This window comes from Danio rerio, chromosome 9 (genome assembly GCF_049306965.1).
Source record: "Danio rerio strain Tuebingen ecotype United States chromosome 9, GRCz12tu, whole genome shotgun sequence".
Lineage (NCBI taxonomy): Eukaryota > Metazoa > Chordata > Actinopteri > Cypriniformes > Danionidae > Danio > Danio rerio.
This window is the reverse complement of record NC_133184.1, coordinates 54,949,262-54,971,259: the sequence shown is the minus strand read 5'-3', so window position 1 is coordinate 54,971,259 and position 21,998 is coordinate 54,949,262. Positions and strand designations below refer to the sequence as shown.

Genomic DNA, 21,998 nt, shown 5'->3' with positions numbered 1-21,998 from the left:
GATAAAATTTGTATGTGATAAATAATCATTTTAATGCAAAATGTGTTTTTTAAATGGCTTTCGTAATAATGGGAAAATAAATAAATAATAATAATAATAATAAAGATAAACAAAAATAATAACATTGTTTATATAAAATGGCTCATAATAATAATGATAAAAATAAAAATTAAGCAATATTAACTTAAAAAGTAAATAATTGTAAAGTATATAAGGGGTTTTTGATAAGTAATCATACGAATCATTCAAATATTTAAATTAATATTATTGAAATAAAAACGGACAGTTTCCTTAATAATTAAATATTAATTCAATAAAATAAGAAATAAACTCAAGTAATAATTTAGTAGGAATAGTAGCAGTTATTATTTTTAAAAGTTTTTAATTACCTGCATTAACAGTTTTAGCCGTGTCTGTTGTCTTAGTTTCTTGTTAACCATGAAATTATTTTATTAGTTAATATTTTTTTTTCTACTAACATTATTAATAAAATATAATTATACAAATATGAAAGTAAAAATCAAGAAAGAATTCATATAAAATTTGTAGATAATAAATAATAATTTTAATGCAAAATGTGTATTAAAAATGGCTTTTGTAATACAAACAAACAAATAATAATAATAATAACAATGTTGGCATAAATTGTGAATGCTTTTAAAATATATAATGAATATTTGATAAGGAATCATATGAATAATGCAAATATTTAAAACAATAATATTGAAATAAAAACAGAGCTTCTGTAATAATTAAAGATACATTTAATTAATTAATAAATAAACTCAAGTAATAATTTAGTAGGAATAGTAGCAATTATTATTTTTAAAAGTAATAAAAATAATTATTCATTTGCTTACATGCATTTACAGTTTTTTTTGTTTTGTTTTTTTTTATCATGAAATTATTTTAGTAGTTAATAATTTTTTTTAACTACTACATTTTTTTTTTTGTGTAACGTCCACACAATGTTAATCTCTAACATCATTCGACATTGATATTTGGTTGATTTTAGGTTGGATGTTGGACATTGATGTCGTCGGCCTGACGTTGAGTTCTGACGTCAACTCAATTTTTGTTTTCAAACAAAATGATACTTCCCTACATTTACATTTAGTCATTTAGCAGACGCTTTTATCCAGAGCGACTTATAAATGAGGACAAGGAAGCAATTTACACAACTAAGAGCAACAATTTTTTTTTCTGTAATACAGTTAACGGTAGAACCAGAGAGGCAATTGCAGATTAGGAAGTGAAGTGGAGACTAAATAGTTGAGTTTTTAGTCGTTTCTTGAAAACAGCGAGTGACTCTGTCGTTCTGATGCAGTTAGGGAGTTCATTCCACCAACTGGGCAGATTGAATGTGAGAGTTCGGGAAGTGATCTCTTCCCTCTTTGGGATGAAACCATGAGGCGACGTTTATTCACAGAACGCAAGTTTCTGGAGGGCAACATAAATCTGCAGAAGTGAGAGCAGATAAGAAGGAGCAAAGCCAGAGGTCGCTTTGTAAGCAAACATCAGAGCTTTGAATTTGATGCGAGCAGCAACTGGCAGCCAGTGCAAACGGATGAGCAGCGGAGTGACATGTGCTCTTTTAGGTTCATTAAAGACCACTCGTGCTGCTGCGTTCTGAAGCAGCTGAAGAGGCTTGATAGAGTTAGCTCGAAGCCCGGCTAGTAGAGAGTTGCAATAGTCCAGTCTGGAGAGAACAAGAGCTTGAACAAGGAGTTGAGCTGCATGTTCAGATAGGAAGGGTCGGACATTTCTGATGCTATAAAGTGCGAATCTGCAAGATCGAGCAGTTCTAGAAATGTGGTCAGAGAAGTCCGGATGACTTTGGGGTACAACGTCAGTCTTACGTCATGTAGACATCTTGTGCCTGCTGGGTGTTTAAGGCCATTTCAGTCATCATACAGTAAACATCCGTCATCTTCTTGGACACTTTTAATGCTTCCAAACAGTTTGCTGCAATTATAAATCGCCCATGTCTTGAGGTAGTACATTATGATGTGATTTACCTTCTATGTGTGATTTGATTGGACAGGAATTACAGGACTGATTTTTCTAATCCCCATAGACAAGAAAAAATAAAGTCGTGACTGCAGGCTGAAGCAAAGTAGTAGAGTAAAAGTACAGATACTGCACTAAACATGTACTCAAGGGAAAGTTAAACTAATTAGTAAGTTAGAATTCCTGTGAAAAACTACTCAATTACAATAGTTTGAGTGTTTATAATTAGTTACTTTACATTACTGGTAATAATTATATAAAATAATCAAAAAATATAAATAATAATTCATTTGTTTACCTCCATTAACAGTTTTTCCAGGATTTGTTGCAGTATTTTTTTGCTAATTCTGAAATTAAATGATTAGTTAATACAATTTTTTCAGGTTTTGTTTCTAAAAAATAACCTCACCACTCTCCAAACACAGACCCGAGAGAATGCGGTGGCCACCTGCGCCAACAACCTGCGCTACTTCGGCCCGGCCGCCGCCCTGCGCAGCCCTCAGACGGACCACCTTCAGCGCAGGCTCTCCGGTTCCAGCCCCGACCTCATCTCCACCGCAGTGGACGCAGACTCTCGCCTCCGCAGGTCTTCGATCCCACCGGGGCCCGCGCCGCTGTGTCCCTGCTGCCAGGCTCATCCGTTCCCTGGGTGCAAACACTGCCAGCAGACCCCGGCGGCCCCCAGTCACCCACAGCTCCCTCATTACTCTCTGCTGAGCACCAACGACGGGACACCCCCCGCCAGCAAGAGGAATCTGGAGCCCACGGCTGAGGGGCAGGACAAAGAGGAAAAGCCGGCTCTCCTGCACACGCTCAGACCTCTGAGAAAGGTACGGCACAAGCACATGGTTGAGATGTTGAGGAGAAATATCAGTTTCCATTAAAACTATTGTCTACTTTCTAAAAATGCACTGTTTTCACCAATCATGAAATTTGTGTGTGTGTGGTCAGACAGGAGATGAGTCGTCTGAGGAAGAGGAAGGTGAAGTGGACAGTGAGGTGGAGTTTCCACGCAGACAGAGGTCAGTCTTTTATCATCAATAAACAATGATTATAGATGAGCAATATCACATGAGTAGCAGTTCAGTTATGCCCCCCTCCAGTGACGATATACAGATACAACAGTTCGACGGCATAATAGTAGCATAAATATCATAGCATAAACCACGGCGAATGAAGTTCTGCACAAGACTTTTGGCCAGCGGAGAAATTAAAATGGTCGTGCCCAACTGAGTCTGGTTCTCTCAAGGTTTTTTTTCTTCACTCCCATCAGGTGAAGTTTTTTTTCCCTCTCCGCTGTCGCCACTGCCTCGCATGGTTCAGGATTGGTAGAGCTACGCATCGATGAATTTGCTCTTCAGTGTTTGAACTCTCAGTAATGATGAAATCACACTGAACTGAGCTAAACTGAACTGAACTGAACTTAAACACTAAAACCTGAACCACACTGTTCCAGTTACTATGACCATTTATGTGAAGCTGCTTTGACACAATCTACATTGTAAAAGCGCTATACAAATAAAGCTCAATTGAATTGAATTGAATTGAATTGAATTGAATAGTGTATATAAAAAAGAATTGTAGGAGGAACTACTTTCTTCCACCGTTCATTCACATCTGCAGCTGATGTCAGTACAGCAGAAACCATTGCTACTTCACCAACGTCACTTTAGAGCACAGGTGGGCAAACTACGGCCCACGGGCCATATACGGCCCGCTAAACACTTTCATCCGTCCCGCGAGGGAGTTTTTAAAATGCTGCTTCTGAGGAACAGTTTGGTTTCAGAATTCGTAAATGAATGATGCAATACAAGTGAACGCTATTTGATGGCAGTATTGCACACGGTAAAGTTAGAGCAGAGTTTTTCAAAGTCTAAGGGTGCTTTCACACCTGTGAATCGATTCAGTTGTTCCGAAACAGAGATTATAATTGTTACATTGTTGCTCTTTGCTCTTGGAGCGGTTCGCTTTCACACTGCAAAGTTTCTAATCGGACCAAAAGAGCTAAAACAAGTCACGTGCGAGTAAACTCTCTTCACATTAGTCAGAGTGTCAGGGTTTATTTTGCAGAGTCCCGCTAAGCTGTCAGGAGAGGTGGTGGTTTGGTGGTGATTGACAGGGTGCGCGCGCGTGACGTGTCTAAGGAGAGACACGGTAGGGAGGGGTGAGAAGGGTGCGCGGCGATGCCTATTTGAGGACCTGGAGGGAGACGCGAGATTACCGGGAAATCATCAATCGTTTGCGGGCATCCGGAGACTCGCGAAACTTCCCGCCCTACTCATAATTCTCTCTTCATATAGCCGTAAGCCTATTACATATCCATAAAACACAGTGATACAAGCGCGCTCGGATCGGATCGCTTTCTCACTACAATCGAACCGCTCCAGGGTTCGTTTCAATCGAGCCGAGACCACCTCATTCAAGCGATTTTGGAGCGATTACTTTGGCGCGGAACAGAGTGCGATTGCCCTGTTCACATATGCCAAACGAACCGCGCTAACTGGGCAAACGAGACACGTTCCGAAACAAAAGTGTAGGTGTGAAAGCACCCTAAGACAGTGGGCCTCCCTTTTGACACAACTTATCCATTGGCGCCCCCTCCTCCCAAACACGCACGCACACACGCGCGCACACACAAACACACACACACACACACAAAATTCTGGAGGTTTTTCTGCTACCTCATCATGCTTAATTTCAAGGTGTCGCCGAAGTTTAGCGGGTCTCATGCTGTCATTAGCCAAAATATTTTGACAAACCACACATAAAGGTCGTGGTTCATCAGCTGGTCCTGTCCACAAAATCCTAAATTCAAATACTGACCATCATATCGTCGTCTTTTGGGTTTAAGCCCTGAACTTGAAGGCTTTGAATCGGGGGGTCTCAGAAACCGATCCATTGTATTAGCAGCATGATTAGCAGGCATATACCTGTATTGGCGGGCTTGCCAAACAGAAGCGAATTCACAGCTATGGCCTTCTGGGTAAAAAAGGTTTTCTTATTTTTTATGTATTTTTAGCTTTGTTTAATTAAAACGTTTCAAAATAATAAAAAATACATATAATAATTAAACTTAATTATTATATTTTTATTATATAATATTTTTTCCCGCGCCTCCCCTGACATGCTCTGGCGCCCCCTGGGGAAGCGCGCCTCACACTTTGAAAACCCCTGAGTTAGAGCAACCAGTAGAATTAGAAGACACTCTCGGATATTAAAATGCACTGAATGACTGAAAATGAGCCAGACAAAAAACAATTGACTCTGAATGTCTTGTGTTTAAGGAAGAATGAACAACAAAATGCTTCTTCTCCAATATCAGACAGAAAGCGCTGTGTCTAATATGCCAAGAAAGTATTGCTGTTTTTAAAGATTAAAACCTAAGGAACCGATCACACCGACAGCACATTTACATTCTAAACACGCGAGGTGCACCGCACTGACAAGAAAAATAGGAGCGTGGTGCACTTTTTTAATGTCGTTAGTCAATAGCCCCTTTCACACAGTGATACCGGTAAATATCTGGAAAATTTCCGGAATGACTTTACCGGTATATTCAAAAAAGCGCTGTTCACACAGGCGAGGACGTTACGGAAATTTTCCGGAAAAGAGCATTCACACATCCATTCCAAAATACCGGTAAATTCTGACATCATTCACCATAAATGAGCTTTAAACGGCTGCGCTTGTATTTGTAAACATTTGACTACATTACAAACTCTGTGGATGATCAATATTGTGAACAACTTTCGCAGGATCACTTTCGCATGTCGAGATGTTCATAATATGTGCGTGTGCAGGCGCTCACAAGCTGTTTCACAGCCACACGCAAAGCTTGAAGGTAAACAAACAACGGCTTATCATAAGCATCTCATCGATGATTATTTACACAGGTGGCATTAAGAACAACATATAAACGTGATCTGACTAACTTCTAGCAGCTAAATGTGTCTGGAAAAATATTCAAAGGCTTTTATCCTCACAAACCGCGCGGACGTAAATGCGTCTGACTGTTGTGATTGGCTAAAGCAGACGTCTCACGTCAGCACGTTCTAGACGTGCACGCGCTTATTACGGTAATCTTCCTTCTGCATTCACACAGCGCAGCATTCCGGCAAATTACCGGTAATGTTACAACTTCTCTTTCCGGAAAATAGCCAGAACGAATTTACCGGTATTTTCAAAAAGGACCTGTTCACACATACAACCTTTCCGGAAAATTGCCGGCAATTTTCCGGAAAGGTCTGTATGTGTGAAAGGGGCTAATGACTGAATCAGCTGGGTATTTTGCGAGAGTGTTGCTGTTGATATTGATATCACTTTATTTTCAGGCTCATTGTTCACATGAACACACTCATAATAACATGACTTGGAATAACAAACACTAAGATTCTTCTTCCGTTTTATCTGTTTATCTCTTTAGATTGATATGAGCATATTAATACAAGCTCAAATGAGATTGTTGTGAATTTGACTTAAAGTTTATATTAATTGCTGGTTAAATGTGTTCATTTTTGTCATAGAATATATTTTCCATGTATACATCCACTTTTAAAAGTTCTTTTATCAAAGATTTTATCAAGTTTTATGATGACTGATCTGTATATTCTAAAAGCAGTGCACATTAGATTATTGTAAATGTGGCTGAATAGTCATTTTTAACAATTATTTTTTATGTTCTAATATGAGATTTTTTCTATCAGACAATATCTTTTCTATTCTCCACTGTAAAAATATAACATTATTAATATTATTATTATTGTATTTTATCAGGGATTCTTTTATTGTTTAATGATGATTGACAGTTAAATATAAATAGCAGTGCAAATTTATTTGAATTGTTCATTTGACTCAATAATAACTATTAAAAAAAATTTCTGCCAACACAACACACATTCCTGATATGCGAGCAAATTGGTATAAATACAGCACTACAACATACAAAAGACAGAGATCGACTTAGAATATCACTCACCAGCTTACCTGCCAATATGTCTCAGAAAATCTGGGAGACCAGGGGGAGGGGGGTGTTTGGAGGTGAGGTGTCTGAATAACACTGTTGAGAACCAGGATAGGATGCAGCGGGTTTTGGGCGGCCGATGCAATTGGGTACTCTACCAAAGTTGGCAACCCGGGGGTGTCTACAGACTGTACCAAAGAAATAAAAAAACGGGATAGTTGCGGGAAATTGTTCTAAAATACGGGATACTTCTAGTATAAAACAGGAATGTTGGCAGGTTAGCTTACCAGTTTAATAATGATTTGATCTGCTACAGTTAGAAATCAGACTGTTAAATCTTTTAAGTGTAAGGGCTTATTGTGCGGTTCTGTCGCCATCTTGTGGATGGAAAACGCCAACCGTCTATGGTCTACTCTATGGCAGGCTAAAGGCCGTCGACAAGCTCTCTCAGAAATTGTATATATTTTAGAACAAGGCACTATTCTCATTAATAAACTGCATAGTTGCAATCTAAGCAACTACATTATCCACTAAAAAAGCCTTAAAAATTAATGTTGTTGTCTAGCAGCAGTAATATTTGCTAAACTGTTGCGTCTCTCTGCTTATTGCTGGCTGTATGTGGGCGGAGTAATACACAAAGGGTAAAGAGGCTGTACGGGTGCTGATATTACTTATATATCTCATGGCTATCAGCCAATCAGATTCAAGAACCAAACAGAACTGTTTTATATATATATATATATATATATATATATATATATATATATATATATATATATATATATATACAGGGCTCAAAATTGCAAAAGTTTTGGTTACATTTGCACCCGAAATTTTATCTGTGCAACCTCAAAATATATTTTTGGCTAGAATAAAAGCCAAATGACTTGCCTGCTTAACCATATACATATTAAGCTGTGAAGGTCATATCTAACGGTTGAATATTGTATTGAGTATTGCTGCATCCCTCGTAAAATCGTCAAAAATTGCTGCAGCTGGCAACTTAAAAAATAATAATAATAACATGCTTGCAGTGAGAAAAACAAAACTAATACACTAAAAAAAATTATAATAAAAAGTCGAAACAACAAATATTTTTGTTGCTTTAACTTATGTAACTTTTTTTTAGTTATACAAAGTTTAACTTAATGTTTTTAGTCAGTATGATTGATGTAAGAGAGATGACTGGACAAATAAATAAGATTCCACTAAAAACTTTTTTACAGTGCACAAAACCATGTTAAAAAGAAACTCATTTTGACATGAATGAATGATGTATTATTGTGTGTGTGCAGGCCTCACCGCTGCATGAGCAGCTTCCAGTCATACTCCACCTTCAGCTCGGAGAATTTGTCAGTGTCTGACGGCGAAGAGGGGAACACCAGCGATCATTCCCACAGCGGGCCGCTGGAGCAGCTGAGCGGCAGCCAGGAGGAGCATCTGGACGAGCTGCTGTCACACACTCCAGAAATACCCATCGACATCTCCACGCAGTCCGACGGCCTGTCCGATAAAGAGTGCGCTGTCCGCCGCGTCAAGACCCAGATCTCACTGGGAAAACTGTGTGCTGACGAGCACAGCTATGAGGTCAGAAAAACACACACATACACACATTTATGACCATCCCTTCACATCATGAAAACAAATCAGTCAGAGACAATAACGGACATTTGGAAGAAATACGTAATTAAAAATGTAACTCATCTAAAGTATTGTCTAAAAATCTGGTCAATTTGATTTGAATTCAGTGGTAATTAAATAAATGCAAAATGTGAAATATTTTTGTTTTGAGTACATGAGTTATAAATATACCTAAACATAAAATAGTAATTACTAACCTAATTAATAACCTAAATAATAAAAATGGGTGACACGGTGGCTCAGTGGTTAGCACTGTTACCTCACAGCAAGAAGGTTGCTGGTTCGAGTTCCATCTGGGTCATTTGGCATTTCTGTGTAGAGTTTGCATGTTCTCCTTGTGTTGGCGTGGATTTCCTCCGGGAGCTCCGGTTTCCCCCACAATCCAAACACACGCGCTATAGGGGAAGTGAAAAATCTAAATTGGCCGTGGTTTATGAATGTGTGTGTGAATTAGTGCATATGGGTGCTTCCCAGTGGATTGCAGCTGGAAGGGCATCCGCTGTGTAAATATGCTGGAATAGTTGGTGGTTCATTCCGCTGTGGCAACCCCTAATAAATGAGGGACTAAGTTGAAGGAAAATGAATATTTAATATTTTGCTCTAAAAAAACTACTATATAAATATATACATATATATATATATATATATATATATATATATATATATATATATATATATATACATACACATATATATATATATATATATATATATATATATATATATATATATATATATATATATATATATATATATATATATATATATATATATATATATTCATTTTCTTTTTGGCTTAGTCCCTTTATTAATCCGGGGGTCGACACAGCAGAATAAACCGCCAACTTAGCCAGCACGTTTTTACGCAGCGGCTGCCCTTCTAGCCGCAACCCATCTCTGGGAACATCCATACACACTCACTACGGACAATTTAGCCTGCCCAATTCACCTGTACCGCATGTCTTTGGACTGTGGGGGAAACCGGAGCACCCGGAGGAAACCCACGCGAACGCAGGGAGAACATGCAAACTCCACACAGAAACAGTAACTGAGCAGAGGTTCGACCCAGCGACCTTCTTGCAGTGAGGCGACAGCACTGCGTGTCCATATATATATATATATATACAAAGTTCCATAGCTAAAATTTGAAAATAAGTAAATATTCATAAAATAAAACAATTTAGAATTATTAAATTTTGAAATAAATTCTAAAATTTTAAAGTAAAAATCTTTAATATTAAAATAATTTTTTGATGAACTTGTGAATATCCAGATATTATACTGAAAAGAAAGATTAGCAGTGTATTTGAGTAGAATGCAATTTGGCTAAAAATGTAAATACATATTTGTGTTAAATTAAATAATCGCTGAAACAATTAAATTAAGTAATTTTAAAATAAAATACGCTTTAAAAAATTTGATTATGCTTCATTTGAATTCAAATTTAAATAAAATACATTGTTCCAAATAATATATATTTTCATGAACATTTGTATTAAGTTAATTCTATTAGGTTAATAAATCATCAAATATATCATAATTTTAAAATAGAAAAAAATGAGGATAAAACTATTCATTTATTTTAAATATTTGAAATGCGTATGAGTAAATACATTAAAGGGTTGGGTCGATAGACGATGCCATCGTCCAGTCCAGTCTGACCAATCTACCGCTGGATGGCGTCTCACTATAGTTGTTAAACGTGATATTTAATTCATCTTGTCTGCACCACACTAGCCACGATTGATGAAATTGTCTTGCGTTTAACTCTTCAGTCTTTTGAATCTCTCAGGTAACGTGTCACAGCATCAGTACACTGCTTCAGTCTTTTGCTTTCACACTTGTACTTGGTCATTTTAGTGTAAACCTCAGATACTGTTGGTTTGTTGCTGTTGGTTGTGCACCTTTTTTACATACCAAGTTTGTGGACGCCATTATATCGACACAGATCACTCTGCCTATTCATGCCAGAGCCCTGCTGAAAAAGTGTTTGACAGGTGGTCATTTGTGTGTAACTTATCTGTATTTATGATTTGGTTATGGTTAAAACAAGATCATGTGGGTCAGCTAGTTGAAACGGTAGGCAACAAATAATTAAATTGTTATGAATTAATTCATTATTTATAAATAATTAATTCACAGCCGCCTACAGCGACGATGCCATGGTTCATCACTATGTTTCACATATTACAATGCCAAATTGGTCGACATCGCCCAATATTAATACTTTATTTTTAATATATTTAATAATTGAAATAAATACAATAACTACCAAAAATATACAAATAAAATGTGTGAAATTGCTAATTAAATAATTATAAAATAAAATATTTGCAGTCATAATAAAATGTTTTATTTAAAGTTAATATTTATTAGTTTGTTAAATTAAAATGTTCACATCATTTTCTAAAGATTTATTTATTTATTTATTTTAAGTGTTATATTTTTTATTGTATTTTTTTTTTTAATGTTGTATTTTTGACCTTCATGCCAAGTGACCATTAAATGAACCATTACAAGAAAACCATGCAAGGTGCATGCAAGAAACATTACTGTCATTAAAGTCGAATCTAAAACATCTAAACTGTGTGTTCCTCTGTCTGTCAGAATCCTCTGCATTTCGGAGACTCAGACTGCGACACGTCGGATGCGGAGTGTTCAGACGCCACCATCAGGAACAAGCCGCCCGGCGCTCCGTCATCCTGGTGAAAAACACACCGCAATAATCCCACTACCCATAATGCACCTCTCCGAGCATCTCAGGCAGACTCCAATGAAGAGATGATGATGAAGATGATGATGATGTAGCTCAAATGAAACGCCGCTTTTATTTTATTATTACGAGCTGGAGGAACACCAAACCAACAAACAAACTAATGGAGTATTAGCGCTCAAGTGTTCAAGACAAAACAAGGCAACTCAAAACCACAGACCATTCGTTGTTTAGTAAGCTAGTTAGTTGGTTAGATAGTTAGTTACACTACTGGTAACGAGTGGGATCAGGCCATTTTCTTTGTTTTGTTGTTTAGAAGAAGTGGTTTTGCTCGCCAAGGCTGCAATTATTTGATTATATTTGATCATATTTACATTTCAAGTGACAAATTCAGGTGTATATATCATTGATTTTTGGGTGACACGGTGACTCAGTTGTTTGCACTGTCACCTCACAGCATGAAGGTCGCTGGATCAAGCCCCGGCTGGGTCAATTAGCATTTCTGTGTGGAGTTTGAATGTTCTCCCCGTGTTGGCATGGGCAGTGTTGCCAGATTGGGTGGTTTCCCGCCCAATTTTGCAATTTTGAACACAATTGTGCGGGTATAAAAGACATAGGCGGGTATAAAAAATTTGGGCGGTTCTGCGGAAAGCCCACCCTCCCCGCCAACGTGTTCTCGAGACCGTCACAAACCCCCACCCACTTTTCGTGATTTTCGCGACCGTGACAACCCTCCCTACTTTTTGGCCTGGAATCAGTCAGCTACATCTGGCAACACTGGGCAGTGGGTTTCCTCCAGGTGCTCCGGTTTCCCCCACAGTCCAAACACATGCTATTGGGGAATTGGATTAACTAAATTGGCCGTAGTGTACGAATGTGAATGAGTGTGTATGGATGTTTCCTAGTTTTGGGTTCCAGCTAGAAGGGCATCTGCTGCATAAAACATGTGCTAGAACAGTTGGCGGTTCATTTTGGCACTTGTATCTTGTTCTTTCAGTCCTGACCCAAAGCTCATGACTATATGAGTATTAACATTGCTAAAAATTCAGCATTGAATCAATTAAATAAATTAAAAGTTTAAACCACATTCAATAAACGACGAGCAATTCAAATATTAAAAATATTAAACTATTTTTACAAATTTTTCTAGATTTTTAATCAAACAAATGCAGTCCTGGTAAGCAGAATCATCTTCATTTCTTAAAAAAAAAAACATGAAAAGGCATAATACTCACAAGCTTTTGACCAGTACTGTAGTTAGTAATGTAGGTTAAGCTGATCTGCAGGAATGTGTGTATATACAGTATGTCCGTCGGTGTGTGAAGGACAGTGTTACGTTTGTGTGTGTGTGTGTGTGTGTGTGTAGTTTGAGGAAATTTACCGCTACTTCCTGAGTTTACAGAAACGACTCTTCAGTTTGAGCACCAGCAGGAACGATGTCCTTTTTTTGTTGTTTCGTTTGCCCTTTTTGACTTCCAGTATCCGTGTGGAAAATATCCCAGCATGCCTGCTTGGTGGGCGTTTCGATCAGCCAATCAGAGCTGCTGCTGCTGCTTGCTGCTGCTCACCTCGACAGGAAGTCACATGACGAGGATCAAATCAGTGTTGTAGTGAAGCGGAGCGGCTTTTCTCATCTCAGGACTGTTTGAGGAACGAGTGGAAAAGATGAGCTGCTTTTCTTCCGCCATCTTTATCTTGAGGTGAAAAACATAATAATAATAATAATAATAATAATGACCATGTTGACTTTATTTTATTTTTTCCGGAGATGCAGCGTCTCTTCAGATTGAGTTTGAGGGATCGTTTAGTCTAAAACAATAGAAATAAATCAATCAAATGCTACCGAGTCATTGCAAATCTGTTCCAACTGGAAAGTAACACGTCAAGCTTAAAATACAAAGACGAACATACTCATTTAAATAATAGTTTCTTAAATTAAAACGTTAAAAGATAATTAGGATTAATTATTGGGAGTTCAGAGTGCACTCACACTAGGCTATGCGATCGTTTTTATTTTTTAATAAACGCGAACTGTCATAGTTTATTAAAGATACAAACCCCTCGCTGCACGTCAGCTGATGCCTTCAGCAAACCTCCTGATACATGCAGCACGAGGACTTACATGATCATTTGTGAGCGTCACAAGTGGTGGATGTGTTCAGCAAAATACTTTACTGCATGCCAGTGCATCCCATACGACTTCAAATAATAGACAAACAATATAATCTCCACTGTGCTGAGCGAGAGCCCTTCTCTTGCTGTTAAACTGAACATTCGCATCATCGATGACGTAAGCGTGCTTCGGCTCGGGAGGTAAAATACAGTGTGAGGGAGGACAACCGCGCTTCGGCACAGTTGAAGGCAACTGTACCTAGTGTGAGTGCACCCTAAGAGTGTTTATTTTGTTTTTATTTTACACAGACAGTATGTTTTTATTTTAAAAAATTTATATTTTTACAATAAAACAATGTACTGTCATTGTAGATCTGCTGCGAACCTAAAATTAAAACGTCCAGCTCAAAATAAACACTTCCTAAAATGAAAATAAAATGTTTGCTAAAGAAAATAATAAATAATTGAAATTAAAATCAGTCTTTTTATATTAAATATGTTATTTAAAATAAAATGTGTCATTTTAAAATTAAAAAGTGCTACGAAGTTAAAAATAATATGTCCAGCTCAAAATAATACACTTCCTAATATGAAACTGAAAATAAAATGTTTGCTAAAGAAAATAATCAGTAATTATAATTAAAATGGGTGTTTTATTTTGAGTGAAATTTTATTTTGGATTGTTTATTTTAAACCGACAGCATGTTTTTATTTAAAGCAAAATTAAAATACGTCATTTTGAAAAAAAAAATAAAAAACTGTAATTTTAAATCTGCTACAGACTTAAAAGTAACATGTTAAGTTTAAAATACAAACACAAACATACAAATTAAAATAATAGTTGTTATAGATTAAAGTGTTAAAAGAAAATGTGCATTAAATATTGGGAATTATGAGTGTTTTGTTTTTATGTTAAACAGACAGTGTGTTTTTATTTTAAGAATTAAATGAACATACATAACTTTACAATAAAAACAATTTAAATCTGTTACAAAGTTAAAAGCAAAATATCCAGCTCAAAATAACACACTTTCTAAAACGAAAATTTAATGTTTGCTAAATTAATTAATAAATATTTGTAATTAAAATTAGTGTTTTATATTAAATATGTTTTTTTTAATACATTAACATAGAAATGTGTCATTTTAAAATTGAAAAAGTGCTATGAAGGTAAATGTTAAATGTCCAGCTCAAAATAACACACTTTCTAAAGTAAAATGTTTGCTAAAAAGTAATAAATAATTGGAATAAAGACGAGTGTTTTATTTAGTTTTTATTTTAAAGAATTCAAAACACACTTCCTAAAAGAAAAGAAAATGTTTGCTAAAGGAAATAATAAATATTTGGAATAAGGACGAGTGTTTTTATTTTAGGTATGTTTTTATTTAAAATATTTAACATTGAAATGTGTCATTTTAAAATTAAAAGTGCTACGAAGTTAAAAGAAAAATGTCAATCTTAAAATAAAACACTTTCTAAAATAAAACTGAAAATAAAATTTTTGCTAAAGAAAATAATATTTAATTGGAATTAGGATTTTTTTATTTTGTTTTTATTTTTAAAGCATTGTTTCCCAAAGTGGGGGTCGGGACCCCCTTGGGTTCGCAGAACAATGACAGGCGGTCGCTTGGTGATTTGCAAAAGTCAAATAAATTTTATTAAACTAATAGAATTTATTAAAATAAATTTTAACCATAACCCACAGCAGATAAAAATAGTTGTTTGTAATAGTAAAAAACAACAACATGCTTTATCCTAAATTATTTTTTGATAGGATTGTGTGTTTACGTTAAATTAACAACACAGCAGTAAGCGTGAGGTGCAGCGGATTTATTTTTAAGCACCAGATAAAATTTTCTGAAACCTTTATGGCAATCAAATACATTAAAAATAAGTACAGGCCACAACTGAATATTGAAAATGATCTCTGATTAGTGGGCTCTAAAATTAAACCGAGAATAGACCTGTGCTGAAAACATTGTGCCCACCAGTATCTTTAGGTGAGGTTAATATTAAATAAACAAATTAATAAATGACTATAAAAATGATATGGTTGTTAGACTGCTGGACTTTTTTGTGTTGTCAATATGCTCGTGTTTATATAGTCTCATTGTTATGTGCAACGTTTGGATATTTATAACCACCTCTGAGAAATTTGGGGGTCGCAAGTCACTGGCACTGTTATTTTGGGGGTCGTGGCCTGTAAAGTTTGGGAACCCCTGTTTTAAAGAACTGTATGTTTAATTTAGAATTAATTAAATTTAGATGCATAATTTTAAATAATAAAAACATAATAAAACATTATGTAATTGAAAATCTGTTCAAAACATAAATGGACAATGTCAAGCTAAAAAAACACATTCAAAATGAAAATTAAAAATATAAATATTTTTAAAAATGTAATATTTGGATTTTGTTTTTCATTTAAAAGGACAGCATGTTTTTATTTTAAGTTAAATTAAAATCTATAATTAAAAAATATAGAACACAAATAAAAATCTGCTGAAATAATATAATAATTTTATTTAATAAATAATTAAAATTAATAAATAATTTAAATGTGATTTATAGTTTTTTTTAACTTATTTTATTTTTAAAAAATTAATACATTTATACATAATAAATACACATTTTTTGTTTTATTTTTATTACAAACAAATTTGAAATAATTCTAAAAACTTCAGATAAAACAGACAATGTTGTTTTAATCTTTTGTTATTTGTTTCCCTGTTTCATTTTCATATATTTAATTAAAAGAAAAATGCACAATTAAATAAAAAATAAATGCTCGGAAAAACAATCCCATTAATTTACTTCAAAATAAAAATAAAACTCTCCAATTTTTACACATTTTTAAATTAATTATCATATAAATGTTAAAATAATAAATGCTTTAAGATAAAAAATAAAAGTCTTAGATGTATTTTTAAGCATTGACAAAAAGCTCAGAACGGTTTGGAACAGTATAAAGATGCTGATCAAATGATGCTAGAACAGTAGTGTTTGGTAGAAGCATCCCTCTGTATGGTCTACTGTGTGTGTTTGTGTGTGTGTGTGTGTGTGTAGTGTAGACAGAGACTGCAGAAGCACAGATGTGTTTAAGGGGGAATCAGCAATAACGCTCAGGCATGGAGAATCATTCATTCATTCATTTATTCGCTCAGGATGACTCTGTCTAGCAGGCTGGACAGACAAAGAGAGTTGAGAAATAAGTCGGAAATAAACAGCTTTGTAAAAGACCTCTATTTTTGCAGATTTGAGTTTGTTATTTTTTACACGTCGCGTTTTTTTGAGTAAAAAAAAAAGAGAAAAAGGCTAGAAAAAAACAAATAAATAAAATAATACAGGACGTTTCCCTTGCTTTCTGCTGGTTTGATGCTCAGGTTCAATGCTTTACAACTGCAGTCAGAAAAAAAAGAAATGCTTCGTCTGTCTTATTTTGGACGTCTGCATTCAAATCCAGTGCTTTTAATGTTAACAAACCTGGATTAAACTGCAGGTTGAGTGTGTGTCTTGGTGTAAATTCTCCCTTACAAGTGTTTTATTTCCGTATGAACGGGACGCTGCATCTTCCGGCTCGATTATTATTTATTATTGTCACATTTACCCTGTGTTTAGATAGATAGAGATGTTCTTGTACAAGTTCAAAATCCTCCTTCATCATCAGGTTATAAACTGTGAATGGTGTTATTTTGTATAATAGTCTTAAAAGACGCCTTTGCAGGATGTGGACCACCGTTATAAGTATTGCGGTCAGTGAAATGAAAAAACAAACATGATTTGCACACCAAGGCTGTATTTATTTGATCAAAAAGACAGTAAAAGGGATAATAGTGTGATTTATATTATTTTAAACTTAAATAACTGACTTCTATGAGAATTGAAAGCAAAACGTCTTTCATTTCTGTGATGTAAAGAGGAGTTTTCAGTATCATTACTCCAGTCTCCACATGATCCTTCAGAAATCAGTGTAAGATGATGATTTGCTGATCTGTTATGATCAGTTATTGATGGTAATAATTATCAGTGTTAACACATTTTTCCAGCTTTATAGTTTTATGGAAAATACAGTCTTTTACATTTGACTTTAAGATTCTTTGATAACGAGAGTTCATAATAACTGCATTACATTAAAATCAGATATTATGTCTTTCACACAATGTGAAAATAATCTAATAAACTATATAGACATTTTATCTGTCAAAATTATGAGGAAAAAGTAGAAAAGTTTATTATTTATTTAGACATATTAATCATTAAAACAGTTGGGTTGCTTTATACAGTTGAAGTCAGAATTATTAGCCCCTTTTGAATTTGTTTTCTTTTGTAAATATTTCCCAAATGATGTTTAACAGAGCAAGGAAATTTTCACAGTATTTATGATATTATTTTTTCTCCTGGAGAAAGTCTTATTTGTTTTATTTTGGCCAGAATAAAAGAAGTTTTAAATTTTTTAAACAACATTTTAAGGTCAAAATTATTAGCCCCTTTAAGCTATTTTTTTTTTTTTGATAGTCTACAGAACCAACCATCATTATACAATAACTTGCCTAATTACCCTAACCTGCCTAGTTACCCTAATTAACCTAGTTAAGCCTTTAAATGTCACTTTAAGCTGTATAGAAGTGTCTTGAAAAATATCAAGTAAAATATTATTTGCTGTCATCATGACAAAGATAAAATAAACCAGTTATTAGAGATGAGTTATTAAAACTATTATGCTTAGAAATGTTTTAAAGAAATCTGCTCTCCATTAAACAGAAATTGGGGGGGGGGGGGGGTAATAATTCTAACTTCTATTGTTTTTGTGGAAACGTTTGTTCATGATTTCATTCAATTTTATTCCCTTTTAATTGGGTAAAGATGCATGAAATTTGTTTGAAAAAAATTTACATTTCTAATGTAAAAAGAGTGTTTCCCAATACTGGGTTGCTGCTGAAAGGGCATCTGCTGTGTAAAACATATGCTGAAATAGTTGGCGAATTGTGGCACCCCCCATATGATTGAGGGCCTAAGCCGCAAGTAAATTAATGAATAATATAAAGAAATTGATTTCCATTGCAATCTGAAGCAAAACATTGTTTTTAACATTGATCAATTAATCAAAATAAACCTTTTTTCAAATTTAGCTTTGAATGAAAGTTAAGATTTTTCTTTTTCTTTCGTTATTGTGACAAAATGAGAGAGAAAAAAAGTAGGACAGGGCTTAGTTCTGTCCTCCGGGATTTGATTGGATCATTGTTTGCTGGGATTTTAGGCATTGCTAACAATATGGGGTTAGGACCAGGGGAGGCCAAGCTGGAGCACGTACTCTAGTCCCCCATGCTCTGCAACAGTTGCGGAAAATCGAAATTGAACCAAAACAACCCATTACAATTGGCTTAAGATTGGCAAGGAATATTTGGTAATTGCAACCAGCAGAACCTGGGAAGATTTAAAAAAAAAACAATATGGGGTTAAATTTAATTATCAGTTTGCACCCCGGGTTTATTTTCCACCAGACGAACTGCAGACATCCTCAAATGTAGGATATTTTATTGAGTACCGCATAATTAATTACTGTAAATTTAGATTTCAATGCGACACATAGCATTTTACAATAAGGTTATATTAATGTATTTACTAGCATGAACAATCCATGATCAATACATTTAATACAGTATTTATTCATCTTTGCGAATGCAAATACAGGCATTCATTCATGGTTAATATTACCTCAGAGTGCATTAACTAATGTTAGGTAACACAACTTCAGATAATGCGTTAGTACATGTTGAACTATGATTAATAAATGCTGCGTAAGTATCATTCATTATTAGTTCATGTTAGTAAATGCATGAGCTAATAAAACCTTGTGAAGGTTGACCTGGCAATTTTGATTATGAATAATAATCTTAATAGAGAAGCAAATCATCATTGTATTAGTATGTGATCATGTGACACTGAATTCCGGTGTAATGATGCTGAAAATTCTGCTTTTAATCAATTAAATAATTAGCTTTTTACTATACCTTACAGTACAGGTGTCAAATTCAGTTCCTGGAGGGCTGCAACCCTGCACAGTTTAGTTCTAACCCTGCTTCAACACACTTAAGCTGCGGTCACACTAGAGTTTGAGCATGCAAAATTCTGTGGGTCGGTGCTGTGAAAAGGGGCGGGATTAAACCATATGATTACAAATGTTTTGATCTGCGATTGGTCTCATGCAGTCAAGTGATGCGATTTCACAATGCAGCGAACTGTAAAACTTGTCGCACAAGCTTTTGAGTAATTCCGGTCTGACTTATTCGCGTACGTACGAATTAAAGTATAGGGGGATAAAAATTCAGTGTGACCACAGCTTTACCTGGAGGTTTCAAACAAGTCTGAAAGACTTTATTAGTTTGATCAGATGTGTTTAATTAGGGTTAAAGCTAAACTGCGCAGAGCTGTGGCCCTCCAGGAACTGAGTTTGACGCCTGTGCATTTGAGTTATTTAATATTAAAATAATATTTCACAGTATTACCAGAACTGTTGAACTGGAGTGTAACTCTACAGTAAATCTACAGTATCATTGAGTTTTCTGAGGAAAAATCGGTCTGCTTTGCAGCAAATGAACAAAAAGGGCCACTGGAAACAAACTTTAGGTCAACATGAAATCAAATTAACCCTCCTCATTTTGTAGTATTTAGCTTTTTTTTTTTTACCCCGCACTCTCTTTCAGTCATTCATTCTGGTGCATTATTTATTATTAAAGTCACAGTTCAGCCCAAAATAATGACTATTCGGTCATTATTTACACCTGTTACAAACCTTGTTTGAGTTTTATTCTTCTGTTGAACACAAAAGGAGATATAAATGAGTCTGCGTGGGTGTTTCCCAGTACTGGGTTGCAGCTGGAAGGGCATCCGTTGTGTAAAACGTATGCTGGATAAGTTGGCGGTTCATTCCGTTGTGGTGACCCCTGATTTATAAAAGGGCTAAGCCGAAGGAAAATGAAGGAATGACAAAAGAAGATATTTTGAAGAATGTTTGGTATTGGTAACCTATCATAGTATTTTTATTTATGATTATCTTTACAATGGAAATCAACTTTCCAACATTCTTCACAATATTTCTTTCCTCCGTTGAACGCAAAAGGAGAAATGAATGAGTGTGTATGGATGTTTCCCAGTACTGGGTTGCAGCTGGAAGGGCATCCGCTGTGTAAAACATATGCTGGAATAGTTGGTGGTTCATTCCATTGTGGCGACCCCTGATGAATAAATGCACTAAGCTGAAGGAAAATGAATGGATGACAAAAGGAGATATTTTGAAGAATGTTTAAAATCGGAAACCATTGACTATCATAGTGTTTTTATTTATTATTACTTTTACAATGGAAATCAACTTTCCAACATTCCTCAGAATGTTTCTTTCCTCTGTTAAACACAAAAGGATATATGAATGAGTGTGTATGGATGTTTCCCAGTACTGAATTGCAGCTGGAAGGGCATCCGCTGCGTAAAACATAAGCTGGAATAGTTGGTGGTTCATTCCATTGCGGGCGACCCCTGATTAATAAATGGAAGGCGAAGGAAAATGAATGAGAAGTAGGAGATATTTTGAAGAATGTTTGGTATCAGTAACCATTCATAGTATTTTTATTAATTTTTTTTACAATGGAAATCAACCTTCCAACATTTTTCAAAATATCTTCTTTTGTGTTTTATCATCACTTCAAGTAGAGTAAAGCTACATTTTGGTTGAACTGTCACTTTAAGAATATTTCCAATGGATTAAATCAAGTCCTGTCATTTTAAAGTCTCCTAATATCCAGAAATATGAAATGCTGCAGATGTAAAAGGAGTTTTCATGTTGACCTTTTTAAACTCTGGGCCAATTTTTCCAATCAGGAGGTGAAATGAGCAGTATATTTCTCCTCAGTCTGAAGCTTACGTGCTAAAAACAAACAAACAAGTGGAACTGTAATGAAGGCAAACCTCACTTATTTTCCGTTTACGTGTTACACTAAAGATCAGCTCGGGGTTTTTAGTGAATAATGTATGAGTTATGATGATGTATGAAGTCTTTCCGGCCGCAGCGCCATCACAGATCCTGTATAATATGATTTTAATTTATTTTAATTTAAATAGTCCTTCTCTTTGTTTAGTAGCTGGTCTACACGATCATGTAACGTAATTTATTTTGAAGAATGTCTGCGTTTTCTGTGTCCCTGTGTATGGCATCTTAAATTAATAATTGTCCTAAAATCTATATTTATTCACCCATTTTATCTGCAAAACAAGAAATAATAATCCTTTTTAGTCACGTTTAATCGCTGAAATAATAATGCGATGTAAAGATAATTGAAGCAGCGTCTTACATTAGTTTGACTGCACCACAGAGGGCATTCAGAAAATATCTCCTGTACATTGTTCTCTGTCCTGTTCATGTTAACCGTTTTTAATTGCTTCATCATCTCCTGCATATCCAGGTATTTGAAGATGAACTATTTTTGTGCAGAATGTCTTCATCTCCTTGTTTCTTACTCATGTCTCCTCCATTATCTTGAATGGTGTTATGATCAACCAATCCTGATG

The 21,998-nt window shown here is 35.1% G+C and overlaps 2 protein-coding genes across 5 annotated transcripts in view; one reads left to right on the top strand and one right to left on the bottom strand.

The window, feature by feature from the left end:
• Positions 1 to 11,825, top strand: part of si:ch211-45c16.2 — a 142,037-nt gene extending 130,212 nt beyond the window's left edge. For all 4 annotated transcript variants that reach the window (XM_021472209.3, XM_021472207.3, XM_073913295.1 and 1 more), the window contains 4 exons: positions 2,436 to 2,840; positions 2,962 to 3,032; positions 8,266 to 8,557; positions 11,219 to 11,825. In XM_021472209.3, the coding sequence (XP_021327884.2) occupies positions 2,436 to 2,840; positions 2,962 to 3,032; positions 8,266 to 8,557; positions 11,219 to 11,320 (870 nt within the window). In that variant the 3' untranslated portion in view covers positions 11,321 to 11,825. The remainder of the gene's footprint in view (positions 1 to 2,435; positions 2,841 to 2,961; positions 3,033 to 8,265; positions 8,558 to 11,218) is intronic.
• The window catches only part of nme9 (NME/NM23 family member 9), a 462,322-nt gene that overhangs the window by 166,187 nt on the left and 274,137 nt on the right, over positions 1 to 21,998 (bottom strand). The window lies entirely within an intron of this gene.